General features: G+C 29.0%; 2 protein-coding genes across 8 annotated transcripts in view; one reads left to right on the plus strand and one right to left on the minus strand.

The window, feature by feature from the left end:
- Positions 1 to 23,788, plus strand: part of LOC102602100 (putative disease resistance RPP13-like protein 1) — a 68,822-nt gene that overhangs the window by 17,364 nt on the left and 27,670 nt on the right. The gene's annotated exons all lie outside the window — the stretch shown is intronic.
- Positions 11,553 to 12,347, minus strand: LOC107058038 (acylsugar acyltransferase 3-like). The gene has a single exon (XM_015303317.1). The coding sequence runs from the start codon at positions 12,345 to 12,347 to the stop codon at positions 11,553 to 11,555; it is 795 nt and encodes a 264-aa protein (XP_015158803.1).

Raw genomic sequence — 23,788 nt, forward strand, 5'->3', positions numbered from 1 at the left:
TTCAACGCATTATGGCCATTTAGATCTCTAAAATCCGCACCAACAAGGGAAAATCGTTGAATCTTTTAATTTGCCTATATTGTTCGCGGCGCACACAATTTTAAAATATTATATAAGAGTGAAAATTATTTTCGCTTTTCAACTTTGCTGTAAAAATTAAACCCCCTTTCAATTTTAAACAATAATCGAACTCCTCCCTTTATTCTAATTAATATTTTTTAAATACCTATTATACCCTTTCATTATCAACTCTTTTTTACTTCTTTAAAAATCATGACTTGTTTTTTTGAATTCATGTAGCAATTTTTTCATAATAGCATAAATATTTTTTTTTGGATGAAAAAGTGAGAAATATTGATTAAGTATATGAGCTAATGATGTTTTAAAATGAAGTGAATTAGCATTATGAAAAAAATATTTTTATTAATAATAATCAAACTCTAATATTTATTTACACAAGTAAAGATAACAAAGAATAATAACTAAAACAAATATATTTCGATGTGATGATATAAAATAATAAATTTATTAATTTAAGGTCAAATTTGTAAAGATAGTATTTTTTAAAATGTAAATTATTTTAAACTAAAATCTATATAATACTCCATTTATATCAATCAAAACTTGTTTATTTATATAGACAATAGAGAATTCCCTGGACGGTTAGACTATTTGACCCCATTCTAAAAATAGTTGTTTTGATTTACTTGTCCAATTAATGTACCCTTAATATTAAATAACTGCATAAAATAGTAGTAGTTAAATTCAAAGTTTCAAAGCATTATTGAAAATATTAATTTAGTAAAATACACCTCTAATTAAAAAAAAATTAAGGGGTGTCATATCAGGAAGGGATCAAGTAATATAAAACGCACGAAGCAGAGAGTGAAAAAAGACAAAAATATACGCATACATACATATATACATGATGTTGTGGCATTTTAATATTATTATATCTTTTAATATTATTATACTTTGCAAATGCCATTTGCTTTCTGCCTAATAACACATTAGTTGGGTTACTACCGTTTGGCAGTTGATGACATTTGATGTCATCTTTATTATCATGTGTCAAACGTATAGTGAATGTGTAATGGTACTTGTCCATTGGGTTTCTTGGCAGAATGAGTAGTGGTCAACTATGACCATTACTTCTCCATTATCTCACTCTTTATTCCTTCATTATTCTTTGTAACCTATGTAACATATGTAACCTCTAGGTCATTTATCTTCACTATTTACTATACCATTATCTTCCTATTCATTGCTAGGAAGACTTCTTCTAGTATAAATAGTGGTGGTCTTCATTTGGTTTGATATACACAATATACAACACACAAGAAAAATATAGAGTGAAAGAATTAGTCAAAAAAGAGAGTTCTTATTAGTTGAAGGGAGGTGTTCTTTTTTTGTGGAGCTTTGGACTCAACTCTTGTCCAGAGTTGTTGAGTTATACTTTGTGAAGGTTGTTGTATCCTGGAGGGGACAAGTCAAGAGGACTATTGCTGGACCAGTGAAAACATTTGCTGCAGTGGGATTGAGTCTCCTTAAAGAGAGCGAGATATCCGCGCCTCAGCCTGAAGAGATTTATTTCTTCATTTTTATTTTCAATTGTAATCTTGCAATTTTATTATCTTGTAATTTTTCACCAACACATGCTTAATGCATAGTATGTTGATAATAACATTCATAAAAATAATATTAAATTTTGTGACAAATTCATAAAAATATTATTCACTTATAATGTTAATGAACTTAAAGAAAAAGTTATAAATACCTAGGTTAAAAATAAATTATACATAATATAAAGAGGCAGTACCGGATCCAGAATTGTTTTAAATGGGTGTCGATGATTGTAGCAAAAAAAATTATAGTAAAAAAACTAATTTTGAGGCTAATAAAACTCATTAAGGAGCGCCAATAACTGTAGCAAAAAAAATTGTAGTAAAAAACTAAATTTTGAGACTAATAGGACTTATTCAGGGGTGTCAACTGTCAATGATTGTAGAAAAAAAAAATTGTAGTAATAAATAAAATTTTGAAGCTAGTAAGAGTGAAAGACTGCGACACATGACCTTAAGGAATTTTCACAACATCTTAATTACTAGACTAAGCATTTAACTTGTGTAAAGAGATGTCAATAATTCTTAATACACATCAGCTTACTCTAAGCCTATAGGACAATTGATGACGTCCGCCACTACACCGGTCAGAATTTTCAATTAGGGAGTTCAAAATCAGAAGAAATAGACACACGAAGTAGCCGGATGGAGTTCGACATCTACTATATATACCTAAAAAAAAATTTTAATCATGTATAAATAATATAATTTTCCGCCAAAGGGGTTCAGTTAGTGGCTCCGCCACCGGCTACACCGGCCATTAGGAGAAAAAATGAGAATGTGGGCCCATCCTCATATTATCCACGTCATTAGTCAAGATGACTTCATTAATTATTTAATTCTACACCATATAATTCCACGTGATTTTCCTATTTTCCCTACTAAATAAATATTAAAAAGTCAATATTAGCCCCAAAACCCATTCATTTTTACCGGCCTATCCTATAAGCTTGAGGTGGCATCCTTAATTTTTCCAACTTTTTTATTTGTATCGGAGCTCGGAACTCACTAAACTGATAATTTTAAGGGAAATACATTCTAATGTTGACATCAAATCATGTAAATTTATTATAATTAAGTAATTTAATGTGGTGAGAATGCATGCTAATTAGTACTATGTGTTAAGAATTTATGTATAAAATACATATCGTTTATTATTTTTAGCTCCCAATACTAAACAAAACTTTATTTCATTCGATTTGGACTCGGAATATCTAAAACAAATTAAGTTTTTTATTTATCTTTTTTTTCAGAGAACTCATTTCATTGTTTCATTAATGACTCGAATTCATGTTTTTAGTGGAGGTAAAGGGTGTTTATCAACTGAGATAAAGTATCTAAATTTTAACTAATTTTAGATGAGTAAATTTTACCGCAAAAAAAATATCAATTATTTCATATCTGAATACACAATCAAAATTAAAAGATTTGACCTTTCAAAATTCATTTGTGTCTCGTAAACTAAAAAAGCAAATAATATTTAAGTAGTTACGGTTCCTCATGAATAAACTATATGAATAAATTATATACGGAGTTCAATATTTTTCAAAAACGGCACATTTCATTACAATAACAACATATTCAATATAGTTCTTCGTATAAAATGTGATTTGAAAATAATAAAATGTACGTAGACCTTACCCTGCTACGGAGGTAGAGAGGTAACGACACAATTGCTCATCATTGCTTAGAAAAACTTACCTAATTAACATTTAAAAATTATTATAGTTAACTAATTAATTGTCCACTCATCTGTTCCAATTGACTGGACAGATTTTAGTTATAATATGTTAGTGAAAAATTACAAAATAACAAAATTACAAGATTACAATTGAAAATAAAAATGAAGAAATAAATCTCTTCAGACTAAGGCGTGGATATGTCGCTCTCTTTAAGGAGATTCAAACCCACTGAAGCAAATGTTTTTCACCGGTCCAGTAGTAGTCCTCTTGACTTGTCCCCTCCAGGATACAACAGCCTAATCACAAGGTGTAACTCAACAAACTCTGGACAAGAGTTGAGTCCAAAGCTCCACAAAAAGAACACCTCCCTTCAACTAATAAAAACTCTCTTTTTGGACAAACTTTATGCACTCTGATCTATATTTTTCTTGTGTATCAACCAAATGAAGACCACCACTATTTATAGTTGCGGATGTCTTCCTAGCAATGAATAGGAAGATAATGGGGTAGTAAATAGTGAAGATAAATGGTATTAGAAGTTATATAGGTTATAAGGTATAATGGAGGAATAAAGAAAGAGATAACGAAGGTTGAATGAAAAAGAATTAGTGGTCATGGTTGGCCACCTTCTGCCACTAACAGTAACCTCCAATGACCAACGTTTTGTAACCATCAAATAAAGGGTAATAATGCCTAAAGACATTGATTGACACAAGTGAGTAATTAGGCAGTAATGCCTAAGGTTGCAGCAATGAAATAGAGATTTCTGCAACAAATAAAAAACAATTGTTAATGTATTGTCAAAGGTGCAAATTAATATATTATTAAAATGCTTACACTAACATAATATTAACTAACTCAATATGCCATAGTAGGTTGGATTGATTAATATTCACTAACGATGTAAAAGTATCCGTACTAGTATTATATTTTGTTTAAAGGTTATTTGTGAGTAATTTTTTTTAAACCTTGATTACAAATAAGACAAATCATATATTATAACATTAATATAATTGGATTGTGTAAAAAATATTTATATCGTTTGTGAATATATATTACTTAAATTCTAAGTAATTTATTTTTCCATATTACATTAGAAGAGAAAAAGGGAATACGAAAAAGGAGATACTATTCAATAGGTTATTTGAACCCTTTACTTCAATAGTAGAAGGGAAAATTATATAAAATAGTAAACTATTAATTCAAATTAAATATTATAATTACAGTTTCATTTAATTGTAATTCGTAGCAAACACTTGTCATTCGCCTCTCTTCCCAGAGAATTTCGCTTGTCGCTCTCCCAGTTCTCGCTCGTCACTCTCCCTCGCCTCTCTTACTTTATACAAACACAAATCTATAAATTGTGTTTGTGTTTGTATAAAGCGAGAGAAAACTGTATATACAAATACAAATACATATATTTTCGTCATATACACTTATAATTATACAAGTACAGCTATTTCCCTACCAGTTCTCTTTTGTCTTTCTCTCTTTCTCGCTTTATACAAATACAATGTATAATTTGTGTTGTATAAATAGAGAGAGAGATTTGATATACAAATATTTTATTTCGATTCAATTGTATACAAATTCAAATTTTATGCAGATATACAAACACAATCAGGGATACATATACATAGTAGTTACATATACAATTATCTAACCGATATATATATATATATATATATATACACACAATCGTTGCGCTTTTATACAAACAAGAGGCCTGTCAGCGATTTATACAAATCTGATGCTCCTTCCAGCGATTTATACAAATCCGATGCTTCATAGCAAACATAAAGTTAGCTATGAAGCACAATGATGCAAACTATAGTTATAGCATACAAATATGATTTTTATGTTTGGTAAACCTAAAATTTACTCGTGGTAGAATGTATAGAGCTTGCCAAGTAAGTTGGTCTTCGATTTCCACCATAAATGTTGATTGGAAGAACTTGTAATGATTAAAATGAGTGGTACTCCGACAAATATAAGTTATTCTATTTCTTTAGTATCTTTGATTTTTGGTTACTTCTCTATGCTTGTTTCTTCATTATTTTTCTTTGTGATCTTTTTGACTAATCTATTGCCTCTGTAAAGTCGAGGAAGCATATTTAGATCAGGATGAAATCTTTATATTTGCATTGAAACATTGTAAAAGAAATCTAGTATAGGTAGGAATTGAGATAAATTGAGAAGCCTTCAGTTCTTGATTAATTGAGATGAATTGGCAGCTTGACTCCCTTCACATTGCTTTGTTCTTCTAGCTTCTTCAGCATAAAAATTGCTTGTGAGCCATATATGATATATTGAATTTGACCACTTCTTCACTTGGCAGTAAGCTTAGAAATCACTTTTTGTAGTTAAATAGAACCAGAATATTTCATTACTTGTCTAGAGTAATCATTCATGTGCAGCTATAAATATAAACAGTGTGTGGTATGTAATTGCAATACGTGGATTGGCCAAGATTCTAAAACTTCTTTTTAATTGGTTTTAGTAAGGAGGTTGTGATTTCCAAGTCGTACATAGGGCCGTCTTAACCCCTAGGTCACTAAAGCCATCGCTTTGGGCCCCATATATTTTGGTCAAATTCATGTGCAGCTATAAATATAAATAGTGTGATTGCTCGTTGTCTTGGTGTTCCTGAGCATAGTATCCGTGTAATAACAAGAAGGGCTGGAGGTGGCTTCAGTGAATTTTTTTTTGTAAGGTCCATTTGCTCAAGTCGAGAAGGGAAAGTTGTTGAATCTTTCAGTGGTATATATTCTTATGTTGGATTGAACATCAGGACTATGGATGTAATATAATAGCTTGTATTGTTGAGACTTTAGGTCCTTAATTTTTGCTAAAATGGAGCACTTTTGGTCTCCCTAACATTTTACTTCGCATTATAGTTTTCAATTTGTGAATATCTATCTTGAATAATAGCTATTGAGAAGTTTGACCTCTTCTCTTTCTTTTATCATTGGCTATATAGTTTTTGAGGAAAATTTGTTGTCACATGGTGATACATAAAAAAAAAAAAAAGTAATCATAAATGGTCAAAATCAAGACTTGAGAAAACTCAATCAATCGAGAGTATTTTAGTGGAATGACTTAACCTACTCTCCATATGAGACCGGAAAGGAAGCTAGCGAACCTAGGATTAATGGCAAAAGGGAAAAGAATGATGTTTGATGTGAATGGAAGCACACATTTCGCTTAGAAAGCATGACTTTCAATGTATAGAAGGAATTTTCTCAAATTCTTTTTCGTTCACCTGCGTTTTATATTAAATTATTTCAAAAGATATGGATGGCTTCATTAACTCTAACTCAATTAAAAGTAGATCAACACAAATCAAGATTGATATTCCCTTCGTTTCAATTTATATGTCACAGTTTTTTATTTCACGTGCATTAAGAAATTTAGTAATTTTACTATTCTATCCTTATTTAATTTTTTTTGAAGTCAACTTTTCAATCAATGAATATGAATTAATTTATTTTGATTAATTAATTTGACCAATGAACATGAATTATTCACTTTCTTTTTCTATGTTGGTCAAATGTATATATTTTCAAGGCTAATAACTCACAAGGGTAAAATAGGAAGAATATTATAATTTATGCATTAATTTTATGAAATGAAAAGTATTATGGACCAACTATTTATAGTAAGGACTAATGATGACATATAAAAAGGAATGAAGAAAGTATAGCAAATCAGAAAATAAAAAGAAATTAATCAACTATATAACAAGCAATCTACCACGGTAATGGCCCGATACAAACCAAAATCAATATTTCCTTCTTTTCTGCTAATCATGTTTTCCTTTCGTTAAAACAAATTGAGAGAAACAAAGTAATCATACATAATCACTAGGCATATGTTTTTCTCTATTTAGATGCAAGCAAGGCTCTTGATGTCAAGTGTTGAAAAACTATATCCACAGCAAAAGTATACCAAAATCATGATGCTTACCTGAATAATAGACAACACATATGTTTACAAGAACACATTAACTTTCTAAAATTTAATTGTGAGCAAATACCTTCAAGCGAATCCACAAGTTAGACGTAACTCTCTCAATACTTGGGTCGAAAATATGTATAGCAAAATGATTGTCTTTCTAGATTAGAAGAACCCCTATTTATAGAGATTTCTTTCCCGTCCAAAAGGGAGAAGAAAACAACATTTCTCTTGAAAATCAAGAAAACACACGTTACTCCTCCCCTTTTCTCTTAGAAATAGGATTATGAGTTCTAGTTAAATATGTGCATTGTAGGGAGTACATAATTGATCATTTGGGAAGTGAAAAGTTTCGAAGGTTTCTCTGTTCAAGTCGAGAAGCGAAAGTTGTTGAACTATGTATGTAATAGCTGTTAAGATTTTGCCCTGATTTTCTTACCATATTTGAGTTTTAATTCTTCCTTTAAAGAAAGTCAAAGTATTACCATAAATGCTTGAACTTTTTCGGAAAGGAAAATATAATTCTCTTCCATATTTGATTTATTCTTTTTTTAGAGGAAAAGTTTGGAGATCTATAAATTGAAGATCACTATTCTCATAGCATAACACAATAGAATCCACAATGTAATCGTTTAAGAGTCTTGTTTATGGGGAGATTTTCTCCTAACCATATTTATGCTTTTTCAATATTAGTTTTATAATATGTAGGTTGCTTGGTCAAACTATATTAATAATATGTCTTTAGTATACTTTTATTTGTCGTCTAATTTATCAACATATGATTTGCAATTGTAAGCTTCAGCATGATGCCCCAATCACCTTCATAACCCAATAAGTGGTATCAAAGCCAATGGTTCAATGATCCAGGTTCATCGAGGTTGAAGACAAGTTCAAAGCGGTATCAAATCAATTTGCAACCAATTTGATGATAAAGAAGATTTTTATTCAGCTACATGTGGAGAAGAGATTTAAACCATATTTTCAACATTCCTGCTGCGGCATCTTTGAAAATAAAAATAAAATATTTTAAAACCATTTTAACACATATATTTTAAACTTTATTTTTAACCATGGCAAGCAGCAGTGATGAAGACTATGTGAAGAGCGAAGATATCCTGCATGTGAAGAAGACGGATCGAGTTTTGTCAAGAAAATCTAGCCAAAAGGGGAGATTTGTTAGGGTTTTGCCCTGATTTTCATACCACATTTGAGTTTTAATTCTTCCTTAAAAGAAAGTCAAAATATTACCATAAATGCTTGAACTTTTTCTGAAAGGAAAATATAATTCTCTTCCATATTTGGTTTATTCTTTTCTTAGAGGAAAAGATTGGAGATCTATAAATTGAAGATCCATATTCTCATAGCATAACACAATAAAATCCACAATGTAGTTGTTTAAGACTCTTGTTTATGGGAGATTTTCTCCTAAACATATTTATGTTTTTTCAATATTAGTTTTATAATATATATATAGGTCGTTTGGCAAAACTATATTAATAATATGTCTTTAGTATACTTTTATTTGTCGTCTAATTTATCAACATGTGATTTGCAATTGTAAGCTTCCGCATGACTACTCAATCACCTTCATAACCCAACAATAGCTTGTATTGTTGACTTTGGGTCCTAGGCTTCCACGACTTTAAAATGCATCACTTGGGTCTAATGTCACTTCTTTTTATATCGACAAGCAATATCTTACTTGCGTTTTGTGTTGTCAATGTTGTATATGCCCAGGATGCTACAATGTTCTTTTTACTTTGGATACCAAGACAAAAGGCAAAAGACAACACAATTATTGGACTTTCTGTATTGAGAAATCGGAATTCCTGGACGCAAATGGTTAGAGAAAACTATTGATGGAATGTACGTGTCCACTATATATCCATGGACCAGGTCTCTTGACTCAGCAAGAACAACAACTGAAATAAATGCAGAAAGTAAATAGCTGAAAGTAAAATCTGCACAAGGATTTTATATGAAAATCCCCTTGCTCAAGGGCAGTGAAAACTGACATGGGTGCGACAGTCTTTTTGAAGAGTTAGAGCAACATAAAATCAATAAAAATAAGTTTTATTTACCTTATCATTAAACGTATCGCCTGTGAGGGTAATAACTTCAGCTTTAGCGATGTATATCGAACTCAACAAAATGATGCAACACAATAAGATACAGGAAAATGGGTTCATATAGCGTTTCAATGCAGCCCAGATTTTGATTTTTTTACTAAAAATTGCTATGAATTTGAAGGAGATTTGGATGCCTGAATCGAATTTTGGAGACGGTGGGGAAATTTTGAAAAGGAGGAAAGGGAGAAAGAGTGAAAGATAAAGGGTGTTTGGGGATATTTCTAAAAGTTTATGGACCATTTTGTCTTAAAATGTTTCTTTTGTGGGTGAACTTCAATTTGAAGTTTGAACCTATTATTTGGTGGCGTTTGGCTATGTTTCGTTTTGTTATTGAAAAAAAATAAATTTTATGAGTAAAAATTGATATTTGTAAATTGAAATTATGTTTGACCATGAAGTAAATTAGAGTCGTTTTTGTTTAATTTTTGTTGTTGTTTTTGTATTTTTTTAAAATTTTATAGACAAACGTGTTTTTATGACAAACGTCACCTAGTCACTCTTTTTTTTTCTTGAAAAACTAAGGTAAATAGTATTCACCTAAATTTTAAATAGACGACAAATATATAATATATGTATGTCGTTTAGAAAAAGTAAACCATGAATCTGACGAGATAATTTTAAAAAACCTTTTTTAAGATACAAGAATTGTTATTAGTATAATGTATAACTAACATATTAAATAGTTTATAACAGTATAATTTTTTTTGGCATTGTTGTGCCACTTTAAAGGTTATTAAAGAGGGTGATAGGTAGTTGATTTTTGAACATCATTTAAATTTTAAATTATATCCGCAACGTACAAGAATTTGTAAATTTACAACTATTAAATATGAGTCTGAAGTTGTAAAAATTTTATATGAACTTCAGTCATTCGAGGGATTTTTGTGTGAACTTCAATTTGAAGTTCGGTCCCATTATTTTGTGGCGTTTGGTCATGTTTCATTCTGATATTGAAAAAAAAAATGTATTATGAGTGAAAATTGATATTTGCAAATGACCACGAAATAAATTAGAATTGTTTTTTTAATTTTCGTGAGAAAATATTTTATGTTGTTGTTGAATTATTTCAAAATTTTATGAACAATCGTGTTTTCATGGCAAAACGTTACCTATTTGCTTTTTCTTCTTGACAAACTAAGGTAATAGTGTTCACCTACAAATATATGATATATGCATGTCGTTTAGGAAAAGTAAACAACGAATTTGATGAGTTATTTGAAGGGAAAAAAGACCTTTTTTTAAGATACAAGAAATGTTATTAATATAAGGTTTGATTGGTGTATAATAATATAATTTTTGTATGAACTTTGTGATCAAATGAATGACATTCAAAAATTTTAAAGAAATATATGACAGATGTGACTAAAGTTCTTGTGAATAATTTCTTTCCCCAAAACAATTCGACATATAAATTTTTTTCTTTTCTTTTATGGTAGATAAATTCAAAGAGATTTTACATGAAATAAACAACATACCATAAATTAAAAATTAATACAAATTTATAATCTTGTTGAATTATAAGCTCCTTGTGACATGAATGGACAAGTAAGAATAATTTAGAAAGCTTCCATGCAATATAATTTCTCTTTCTCCACATGAACATGATTATCACCAACAGGACTAGCAAATTGTAGAATTCCTTGTCTTGTTCAAAAATGGACATTTGTTGTTGGTTCAAGTTAATAAACACTTCAATTCCTCTATTTTGATCTTGTGTATTCATCAAATAAATCATATTGCTAAATGGTGTACTTGCTATGCTTGCTCTTGTAGGTCTCCCCCATCCAAAATCCAAATCTTGGAATGGAATGTTACATACACTACTACATCGATACACATCGTGACATGAACTCTTCTGACGATACGATTGATCATTCTCTGTTCCTGTATTTATTTTATTTGCGTATTCAAGCATCTCTGATACCCATTTGTTTTCTTTGAAATTGTCTCTGGTGGAAAGCTCGTGTTTAGACTTTCTTATATCGGCTACTAATTTTGGTAACTTAAGGTCTTCTAGGTTCTATATTGGTGTAGAGAAGGTGGTGAGAATGTTCCCGATTGTGGATGTTGATTTTATTGATGGTGGAATTGTTTTTCTTAATCAGATACTAAAACCATTTGAGACGAAGAATCATTACCATTTGATATGTTTGCACCAGCAATTGCTACACACATTTGTAAACAATTGCACTAACAACCTCAGTCGTAGTTGGATTTTGCACTATTGATGATGGATCATCAACGATCATTGCTTTGAGAGCTCTTATATTGGATTTAGATAAAAAAAAAAACCTCTTTTCAAATTCAACACTTTCTTTTGTATTTGGCTCAACCACAACGGGGAACTTTAGTGGGCCATCGGGTAGAGATGGCATTAATGAATCCTGAACATAATATGAAGGAGATGATAATTCGCCATTTGGATGTTCTCGGGTTAATGTATCCCAATCCTTCAAAAATGAGAAGGCACTACGCGCAACACCCACCGTATGTGACATGCACACACTTATTGCCATTCCTCCACAATCAAAGTGGCTAAGTTGAGCTATGCTCAATCGGCCACCATCATTTGCGTGAGGAACATTCTTCCAGGATAACCCTGAAGGAAATGTTAAGTCTGGGTGATGAACGACTTGATTTATTGGACAATTAACTTCAACTTCAAATAACTCAGCTCCAGTGTCATCACAATGAGTAGTTGTATTATCTCTTAAACTTCCATCCCATGGTTGATGATAAGTCAATGCTTTTGAAAATGAGTTTTCTAGAAGTTTAGAGAGTTGTTTTGGACCTTGTTCTAGTTGATGTTTTGGGTAAAATAAAACAAGGGGCATATAAAAATTACCCATACATTGATCAAGAAGTGAAAGTTTGTGAGTTTTTTGAGTTGATGGAGTGGGAGAAAAAGGTTTCACAACTTTCTTGGAGATTGTTGATAGCAATCTTGAAAAACTAGACATCTTTAATTTTATTTTATTTTTAAATGCAAAATTAAAATCTCACACTAATGAATTTTTCTTCTTAGTATTTTGTTACTATATATAGATACATTAGGAAAACAGTAATTAAATACTAGCCAAAAAAGTTTATACAATTTTTTTTCTCACTTTGGAATAAATGGTCAAATTTGGATTGCCATATACTATATATATATATTCATATTTATTAAAGGACTTAATAGAAAGTCAAAAACAACTAACCTTGCGGTTAAAAATGATAGAAATAGAAACTATTTCTATAAAAGAAAATCTTCCAGGAAGAAATACAAACATAATTGAAAAAACAGAGAAATTTGACAAAAGAGTTAGTCAAAAATACATAAACGAATTACTAGCAAAAAAAGTTGCGAGTAAAACTACATACCAAAAATGAAGTATGGATGAGTTGCTAATCCAAAAATTCCTAGAGAAACAAAAAATTAATGAAGAAAATCTAAAAGAAAACCTAGAAGCTACAGAAAATTCCATAGAGGTAGAAGAAGAATTACAAAAAAATGAATGAACTAGATGAGCTAGTATATGCTCTGGAAGATCTTAATCTTTCAGAACATGAACTTAAAGTATTTATGAATAAAGGGGAAATAGGAGGACCCCAAGGAAAAATTGAAGACGGTGATGGAACAAAATCCGTAAAAAAAGAGTGGCAAGAGCCAGAAAAAGAGGATAAAAATTTTGCAAACAAAGCAAAAAAGAACAAAGATTTTATAAAACAGTTTCATAATGACGATAAATCCAAGTTCATGCTTAATAGACCCCCTACGGGAGATATTGGAACTCAATTTCTAGATTTGGACTGTAAGAGAGATCCAGAAACAAGTCTAGATTTATGGTCCCAAAACATGCTTTTATATTTCCTTTTAGGAAAAGGAAATTATACTGATGAAGAAAAATACATCATCATGATAAACACTTTCATAGGAAAAGTAAACGACTGGTTTTCTGGATTAACTGAAGATTCAGAAAAAATAATAAAAAATGATACTATAGAAGGATTAAAAAGATCCTTACAAGAAGGTATTACAAATCTAAAGCAATATGTGGCTAATGAATTCTTTGGTGGACAAGGAAGTCCTCCAGCTAACAGAGAAAAAATTAGAATAATTGCTAAAGAGCGATTAGAAAAATTACAAATTTGTAAAATGAGTCATATTCAAGAATACACTTGTGAATTCGAGGAATATTACTACAAAATCTTTGATAGTGGTAAAGAAATGTTACCATATCTTGAAAAATACTATCAAAAATTACCAGGCTTTTGGGCAAAATACTTCAGAGAAGAATATGAAAAGGAAAATAAAATAGGAGACACTCTGGGTCAGAGAATAAGTTTCTTAAAAAATAGATTAGGTCAATTATGTATGTCACATAACATGCAGAGAAAAGCTAAAAGAATTAACACTCAGATATATTGTCTAGATACAAATGCAGCCTCCCAATGGGGATGTAATGATAAACCTTATAAGAAAAGAAAACTTAAAAAGAAGTTAATAAACAGAAAAAAAAAAATCTAAGAAAGAGTATGTACCTAGAAAAAAATATTATAAAAAGAAAAAAGATTTTACAAAAACAAAACCTGCAGATAAATGCAAGTGTTACAATTGTGGCGAAGAATGCCATAAAAGTTACGAATGTAACAAAAGAAAAGTAAAAAACTCAAAAATTAATAGAATAGAAATTGATTCTGATCTCGAATCAATAAAATCAATAAATAGTGAAAATTTCTTTGAAGAAATCTATGAAGAATACTCAACCAGTTCAGAAGATTCTAACTAATGAGTAAAGAAATACAAGAAAAAGAAAATCGAGTTCAAATTTTAGAGACTGAAGAAGATCACAGAGGATATGCCTTAAAAGCAACCTTTGATAGAGAAACATTTAGAAAAATCCAAGGATTAAAATTAAATTTTAAAATGGAAGACAATCTATTAAGCAGAATGCTAAGAATGTTTTCAAGAGATAAAATTTCCTATCATGAGTATCAGGAAATAGAAAAGGTAATAGAAATTACCCAAACAACAGGAAAACATAAACTAAACCTGTTAACAAAACCTATGATAGATCAAATTCTTAGGAAGATTCCAGAAAGAAAAAGGAAGAAGATGAATTATGTTCATCTAGGAGGAATTCAAATATTAGTCAAATCGACTTTCAAAGAAGGAATCAATTGTCCAATAGTTATAAATCTATTAGATGAGAGATTTATAAATGCAAGAGAAGGAAATCTGGGTATAGTAGAGGGAAACCTAACCTATACAAAACTCCTTTTCACATATTATCCGAAATATTGTATATCACTCAAAGATGCTGATTTCTATGACGCATTGAGTTTACATTTCCAGATTAAGAGAAAAGATCTTTTCAAACCAGGTAATCATATAATGAGTATCTATTATCAAGCTTTGTACACAGTTACAAACTCAAACTATGGAAAAGTTTACAAAAATAAAGAAATGATTGAAATAGATCAAGAATGTGCAGGAATAACTAGAATTGTTGAAGCTGAAATTCAGAAAGCACAAATTCCAGATGAATATGAAATTCAGTTTGGAAAAACGCAGGAAATATGAAGTTCTAGTAATCCTAGGCTTTTGATAGAATATGGAAGAAACTCCATTAGAAAAAGTATATCTAACAGATATCCTTTAAAAATTTTAGAAACATCAGACATCACTAAGATAAAAGGAAGAATTTTCAATGGAATTGAATGGAAACATCAAGAAATCTTAATACAAACAGGAGCAACAGCTAACCATATAAAAGGATTTCTACTAGATGGAATATCAATAAACGAAGGTAAGCAATACACCTATCAAACTTTTGAAAGAAATAACTATAGTTGTAGAAATATGGTAGATTTACCTATACAACTAGATACAATAAGATAACAGTACCCTGTTATATTACAAATCATGAAAGTGATCAAGATTTAATCTTAGGAAATCTTTTCCTAAACAAATTAGAAGATTATAGTATAGGAAAAAATGGCATAGAAATGATATATAAGGGCGAAACATGTTCCATACCTAAAATATAATGCCAAAAGAAACAAAATTCAAGGTTTCAGTTTCATAGAAATAACCTTCTATGATACAAAAATAACAACTTGTTGTCAAATAGACAATGGATCTAAAGCGAGTCTAGCAAAATCTTTTTTAATAAAAGATTGGGACATCAATAAAAACAATATCTCTATGATTGGAATCACAGGAGATAAAGAAAAGCTTTCAAAATCCAAAGAAAAGGTAGAGATAATCTTAGGATCAAAGATTGTTTCAATAAATAAATTATTTGCCTACGATAAACTAGAAACAGATTTATTACTGAGAAATGATTTTAAATAACAGTTTCAAGATTATCATCAAACATTATATATGATAAGTCTTAAAACTCCATGCGGACATTTCATAAAAGTTCCAAGAAAACAAAATCCATATAATCTAGAGAAAGATAATGGAGATTTCAAAATAAAATACTTAGAAAATCTAAGAAAAATTACTTGTAAATGTCTTAATCTAGAGAAGATTAAAGAAAATTTGCAAAAATCTTATGGAGAAAAGCCATTAGAAAAATGGGAACAAAATCATGAAAGGGCAATATTAACCTTAAAAGACCCTAGCATAATTATTAGAGTTAGACCTATGCTCTACAATGAAGATGATAAGATTGAATTTAAAATTCAAATAAAAGAATTACTCAACTTAAAATTAATAAGAATGAGTAAAGTCCTCATAGTTGCCCAACATTTATGGTAAGAAACCATGCTGAAATAAAAAGAGGAAAAGCCCGAAGGGTAATAAATTATAAAGAACTTAATAAAAATTGCTTATTTGATGGATATTTTATCCCAAATAAAAATAATCTAATCAACCTTGCAAAAGGAAAAACTTATTTCTCAAAATTTGACTGTAAAGGTGGATTTTGACAAATAAAATTAGCCGAAAACTCAATTCAATTAACTGCTTTCAGTACTCCTAACGGACATTATGAGTGGTTAGTTATGCCTTTTAGGTTAAGAAACGCTCCACAAATATTTCAAAGGAAAATGGATAAAATATTCTCAGAAAAAGAATTTTTAATTGTCTATATAGATGACATTTTAATATGTTCTAAAACATATGAAGAACATTTAAGACATCTGAAAGAATTTTCAGAAATTTTGTTTAAAAAATGGAATTGTGTTAAGTCAGAAAAAGGCTGACATCAATAAAAACGAAATAGAATTCTTAGGAATGGTTATTTCAAAAAATGGAATTGAACTCCAATCACATAATTCAAAAAAGATCACAGAATTTCCTGATAAACTAACAACAAAACAAGAAATTCAAAGATTTCTAGGTTGTTTAAATTACGCAGGAGAATTTATTCCGGGTTTAGCTAAGAAGCGGAATATACTACAAAAATTAATAAGGAAATCCAATAGACTTGGATGGACAGAAGAACACATACAGTGTATAAAAAGTTTAAAAGAAGAATGTTCCAAGTTGCCAAAGCTCAGATTACCAGAAGATAATGATAATTTAATTTTACAAACTGATGCATTTGACTATCATTGGGGAGCATTATTGCAAACCGATTTAAATGAAATTTGCAGGTACACAAGTGGTACTTTTAATGATGCCGAAACAAGGTATTCTACAAATGAAAAAGAATTACTAGCCATTGTTAGAGGGATTAGAAAATTTTCTACTTTCCTTTTACCAAAACAATTCATTATTAGAACTGATAATACACAGGTGTCAGGACTAATATTTAACAAACTTCCTTCTGAACCTCAATACAGAAGATTGCATTGATGGCAAGTATTGTTATCATTTTATTCATTTTCGATAGAATACATTAAAGGAAATGACAATTTTCTTACAGATTTTATTTCCAGAAATGTCCAATATGGACAATCAAACGAAAATCCTAATAAATAGGATATACGAAAAAATGAAAACAGTGGATAAATCCATAGACGACAAGGGCCAGAAGCTGTTTAAAATCAGAGATGAATTATCCAAATTATCTGAACAATCTCGGATGTTACAATCTGAAATCAATCAGCTTAGCACTACTCAAGCTGAAAATATGAGAAAGTTTTTACTCTTATGTGAACATTTGGATACATATCCAAAACAGAATTCAAATCTAAAAGGGAATATTACTCCCAACAAAGTGGCAGGAGATGTCCCACTAGCACCTAGTGCCAAAAACATCTCTATGGTAAGCACAGATATGCCAACTTCTACATCAAAAGATGGAGAAAAAAGCCGAGCAATAATTGAAGACGATACTTCGAAAGAAGCAAGCTCATCCTCAGCAAAAGCTGAAAAAATTATATCTGGGAAATCAGAAAGTAGAACTAACCCAGTTCCATCAGGAACAAAAGTATTTTCTTTTTTTCAGGTTGGCAAACAACATCATAAGGAAGAAGAGTATCTTACATTCACAAGATACATTTACAATCTCCCAGAAGAAAGTGGAGAAACATTTGGTGTTTTAGGGACAACAAGTTTGTTTCCTAGAATATCAATTTTTTCAAATGGATTACCGAGCTTTACTGCTCAATTATTTGAATTCAGATATTTAGATCGTGTATACACAAAACCTGATCTAAATGAATTATCTCAGCTACCAGCAAAACTGTTCAACTCAGTAAAAAATTATGCTCAGGGCAATGGAGTCTATTGCAGATTCTTTAGCATTTCCATGGAAGGCAAAGATTTGCAGGCATACTATCCAACACTCAACTATATTTCAGTTGAAAAAATTAAAGATTTTAATGTAAAAGCAACCGGAGTGGACAAAAAACTTCCACATCTTAACAAAAAATGGATTCAGACCAGAAGAGCATTAGGGATAAAGGCCTTATATGCTATTCTTACAAGATTCTATAATGAAGATTGCAAAGTCATTGATCAAAACCATGATTGGGTATTAATTACTAAAGGAGGAAGAACCAAGTCAAAAGAACTAAAAGAAAGAATCCTTGACATAGAGCTCCACCTATTGGGAGCAACCGAAGAAACATGGAAACTAGCATGCAAAATGCTAGACCACGACCATCCATAATGTAGCATATGGACAAAAAGAAGACGTAAGCACTTACGTCATGGAGATAGCAACAAAGAAAAGAATCTTTTCTTTTCTCAAAAGTCAAAAAGAGGAGTCACATCTTGTCGGCCATCAACAAAAGAAGACAGACAAGTTCTCATCTTATCAACAAAGAATCTTCAATTAGTGAAGGACCAAAGAAGAAATATGTAAAAGTTAGGGAAAGTCCCTAAAAATATATATTTTGTAATAAGTCCCTCCTTCTATCTATAAAAGGAGAGGAACTTCATACTTAAGAAGCAGACTATATTTTCTGAGAGAACACCAATCTAGAAAAATGTCAGTACCTCCGAGAGTATGAATTTGAGTGAGTAGTAACTTCTCCCGCCAGGGAAATATTTTTTGCTAATTATGTTGTAAGTATAGTATAGTATGTATGGTGTGTTTGTAAAAATTCCAATATGAAATAAACAGTTGGTTTCTATATCTCTCTTCTTAAAACTCCATAAATAGTCTTAAGTGAAGGTTGCGATCTTCAGCCTTAGGGAGGAACATAACGAAATAGCCATAAGACTGAGGTCGTGGGGGCTAAACAATGTTCATGGCCTAAAGGGAAAACTACTGCGGTAGTGATAAGGACTATTCATCGACAAAAGAGAAGGAAGGTATACACGCAAACTTTTTATTACATATTGTTAATTTTACGAATATACTATATCATGTTATTGCATACCTTAACATAAATAGAAATACTTAGTACCTACAGGGAATTTAAATAAAAATGTTAAAATCTCATATTAACAACATTAACCATGCTATATGCATATCATGTTATTTACATATGTTAATATCCATATCATGCTTTTAGCATAATGAAAAATATACAAAGACATGTCTATAACATAAAAAAAAGAGCTTGGAAGCATAAAAAAGCTTTATTTCATATGGATAGAGCAATAGCTGAAATGGAACAAGTATACAGACATACTAGTCATCAATATGATGCAATAATATTTTCTATACATGAAATGAAAATGTACAGAATACAAGAATATTTTGAATATAAAAATACTTTATTTATCTTAGCAAAAAGAGTAGAATTCTAACTGCATAAATGTTTGCATGCACCCTACCCTGTTTTATCACAGCAGACCCTGTTTTAACACAGCACAAAATAATAACCCTGTTTTATCACAGCAGATCCTGTTTTAACACAACACAAAAATGGTATATATATATATATATAATAATAATAATAATAATAATAATAATAATAAAACTCCTATTTTATTTATTTAGTCAAACAGCACCATTTGGAACTGTTCTAGCAATGTCAAAGATTCCAATCTTTATGAACAAATAATATCGGCGCAATATAATCGAGCAAAATTTAGATGGATCAAAATAAATATCATCAAACCCTATTAAATATGGGTTAATAATATGAATCACATCCCAAGTCGTTCAACTCTTAAATTGTTTTTTTTCTTAATTTGTTTTATATACTTAGAGAAAAGTTAAGTAAATAAATTGTTCTTTATTATAGCTTTACATGATATATCAAATGAAAAAATATATTTTTAATTTGAACTTTTTGACAAGATTTATCATTAGTCAATTTAGGTTACATACTTAACTCAAATTATTTCAAACTCTTAAACGAGCTAACAAATCAAGATAAACTGGATTAATGATGGACAAATTAATACTTAAACGTATTGAACGAATCATATTTTCACAAACTAATTTTATCACCACAACATCGATTATTAATTATTTTTAAAAGAATGGAATAAATACATGAGCAGGGCACACATAACATTGCAAACTCCTAAAACAATATTATTTTTTTTCCAATTTTGCACTGTGATAATATTATTTTAAAAAAAACAGCAGGAAAGTCAAACTTCTTCGATATGTATAAAATATTGAACAACTGATATCTGGTCTTCGTACATAATTACGTATCATGATTCATGCTAACTTTATGGTATAACTTATTTTTTAAAATTATTTTTTCGTATTTGATGTGTATATAATTTAAACTCATTTCGAAAAATAATTTCCTTTCGTGTTAAAAAAACTTATATCATTGTGTTAATTTAATCGGTGCCAACATGTTACTCTTTTAGTTTTTAGATTATAATATCAAATTTAATTAATATTAAACTTTATGTATTATTAAAAATAAAATTCATATAATATTATAAAAGAAGTTATATATAGACAGTGTATCAAACTTAAATTCTAATAAGTCCCACAAATCAAATTACTATTATATTGTTGTCTCAATTATAAAGAACATATATAATGGGTTAATCAATGGTCAACTTTCTATATATGATTTTTTTCATTATCTTTTCTTTATTTATTTTACTCTATTTTTTTTAAAAAAAGATATTTTTTTATTAATAAAAACAAATAAATAGTCAACTTTGGATTGCTATGCTAGCTCTTAAAATTTCAAGGTAAAGGGCGGGACCCATTTTGGCAATCTCAAGTTTTTATTTATTTTTGAATTTTATATATTTAATGTTCGTTAATCATTTAAAATTCAACTAATTTAAACTTTATCAAAAAGTTTAACCTAAAATAAAATATATCTATATATTTTTAAAGCGACTTCACTTCTTCAAAAATAATATTAACCTTTTATTTTTTATTTAGAAAAAAAGGGCTGTCAACTTTATTGTGTCAAACCCTTACACTTAAAGTAATTATTTTCTGCATTGCAATTTGGACTTTGACATAATTGTAATAATTAATTATAATGAAGAGTTGAACACAGATTTGCTTATTGGAATAAATAGCTGACAATTTCTTGAAGAAAATGAAAACAACTACTATTATAATATAATTGTAAATACACTTTATGATTTTGTGTCACTCTGACTAGAAGTCCTTGAGAATCTATTTGAGTCACAAAAAGATAAAATTGATACAAATAAATCATATTTTTAGAATATAACTAAAATAGGTTTAGTGTAACTTTTTCTTTTTCGTTCTATGAAAAATTTGAACAGCATACGTTAATATGTTAACATTTAAATTATAACATAAAACAGAAGTTTTTCTTAAACTTTATAAAGTGAAAGTTTTTCTTCATAAAAATAAACTAAATAACTCAAAATCTTCACTAAAAAGTTATTGAAATTTTTTAGTTTCTACAATATGAAAATACAACTAAGTACATAGTTTTAATCTAAATAAATATCATGGCAAAGAGAATACTAAAGTAAAATCCCTAATGCTTATTAGATGTGTTAGAAATTTTAGTTGTAGTATTTTTCTGTTTCTCATAGTTTCTACATTACTTAATTTTTCTGATCTTTTCACTTCTCATTTCATGTTTCATTTTTATTTGACAAGAAAAAGCATTCGAAATTTAATATATAATTTGTCTAAGAGGATTATGAATATGCACAACACACATAATTAGTGTGTGTATATGTATATGTCTAAAAAGTATCTTTGAGAACTCTTTTTCTTTTTCCTTCATTAAAAAAAAATGATAAAATAAGATTCATCTAAGCATTAATCTAAAAGAAAAATAAAGAAAAAACAATGTTCAATGTTTATCTTAGCACTTATTCTAAGAGAAAAATCTTGTTTATGATTTTTAACTTATATATAAACGAAATTTTGAATAAACTAGAATATCAATAATATCATTCAAATCTTCCACTAATTTGTATATTAATCTTGAATCAATGAATAAAAGATGAAAAGAAATAAATTTCTAATTTTAAAAAAATTGTGGGGTAGATTGTTGGATTGTCGGGTTGTGCTATAAACCTTCAATCTTTCGAGAATCTTCAAAAGAAAACCTTTGGATTTTTAATGTGGTGTCGACTGTTGGGTTGTTAGATTGGGGATCAGTGCATGGTTATGAAATCTGAGGAAAAGGTGAAAAGGAAAGTGAAAAGAGTAATTTTTTTTATAAAGTGGAAGAAAAAATTACACTTTATAAAGTGTAAGAAAAACTCCACTTTATAAAGTGACAGATAAAGTTCTGTTTTATAAAGGATAAGAAAAATTTCCATTTTATGTTAAAATTTAGGCGCACCGTTTAAATTTTTTGATAAAACGAAAAAAGAAACTACACTGAGTAAATTTTAGTTACATCCTAAAAATATGACTTATTTATGTTAATTTTATCTTTTATGACTCAAATAGGTTATGAATTGTCCTTACTTATCGTTAAAGGTGAATTTAGAACGAATTATATAAGTTCAACAAAAATATTAACAATAAATTTCAACTCGAACCATAATATCTATATATTGTACCATATAATAAGAGGTTACAAGCACATAATTATTATTTATTTTTTATTTTATAAATTTGATGTTCGTAATATTTTTTGAAATTAGATTAATTTGAACTTCATTGAAAAGTATCACCTCAAAAAGAAAATATATTTCTTTTATGGAATAATTCCAAAGACCTTCCTCGAGGTTTCGCTCTATAACACTCACCTACTTTATGATTTACGATATTACGCTTAAACTTATTTAAATAAACATAAATTCATTATAATTTGACAAATTTATCCCTCTTTATATTAATCCATATTATTAAAAAATGGCTTATTTAATAAATACTTTAAAAATAAATTAATATGAAGACAAGTGTATCTTGTTTGAATACTAGATAATGTTGCATGTGCTATGCACGGGCCCAATAATATAAATGGTATATTTTTGGGGCTAATAACCGAGTTTTTGAAGCGATTGTTTGCGTGGATAAAGGAATAAGTTTTTTTTTTATCACAGACATGTACTTTCTTTGACGCTATTTAAGGCATAATAAGACTACCCACATACAACATTTTTGAAATATTTTATGTTGTTAATTATCATGATTTATAGTATTTTTACGATAGATTCACTTCAAGAATCAGTGGAATTTTTTTGTATTTTTTTTCAAAACATATTTTATGTTGTCAATTATTATGATTTATAGTATTTTTACACAATTTTTAAATATAAAAAAAATAAGACAAATAAATTAAAATGGACCCAATATATGTTATTTTTGTTGTCTCAATTTATGTGACACAAATGAAATTTGGAGAGTCATCCAAATTTTCATATCTTTTTAAAAAATCTTTGAAGTTATTAATTATTGTGATTTATAATATTTTTATGTAACTTTGAAATAATGTACATTACTGGTCACTTTGTCCTAATTTATGTGATATGGATAAAATTACAAAATTAACCCTTTTAAAATGTCTTTTAGATATTTTAAGTTGTTAATTATTATTATTTATAATACTTTTTTGGTAATATTTAAATGATATGTGTTATTTTTTCTGTCCCAATAAATGTGAGCTTGATAGAATTCTGAGAGTCAACCTATGT

The sequence above is a fragment of the Solanum tuberosum genome, unplaced genomic scaffold (genome assembly GCF_000226075.1).
Source record: "Solanum tuberosum cultivar DM 1-3 516 R44 unplaced genomic scaffold, SolTub_3.0 scf00017, whole genome shotgun sequence".
NCBI classification, from domain to species: domain Eukaryota; kingdom Viridiplantae; phylum Streptophyta; class Magnoliopsida; order Solanales; family Solanaceae; genus Solanum; species Solanum tuberosum.

What these genes read in the sequence shown, in the direction of transcription:
- LOC107058038 (XM_015303317.1), bottom strand. Translation starts at nt 12,347, where the DNA reads ATGTCTAGTTTTTCAAGATTGCTATCAACAATCTCCAAGAAAGTTGTG.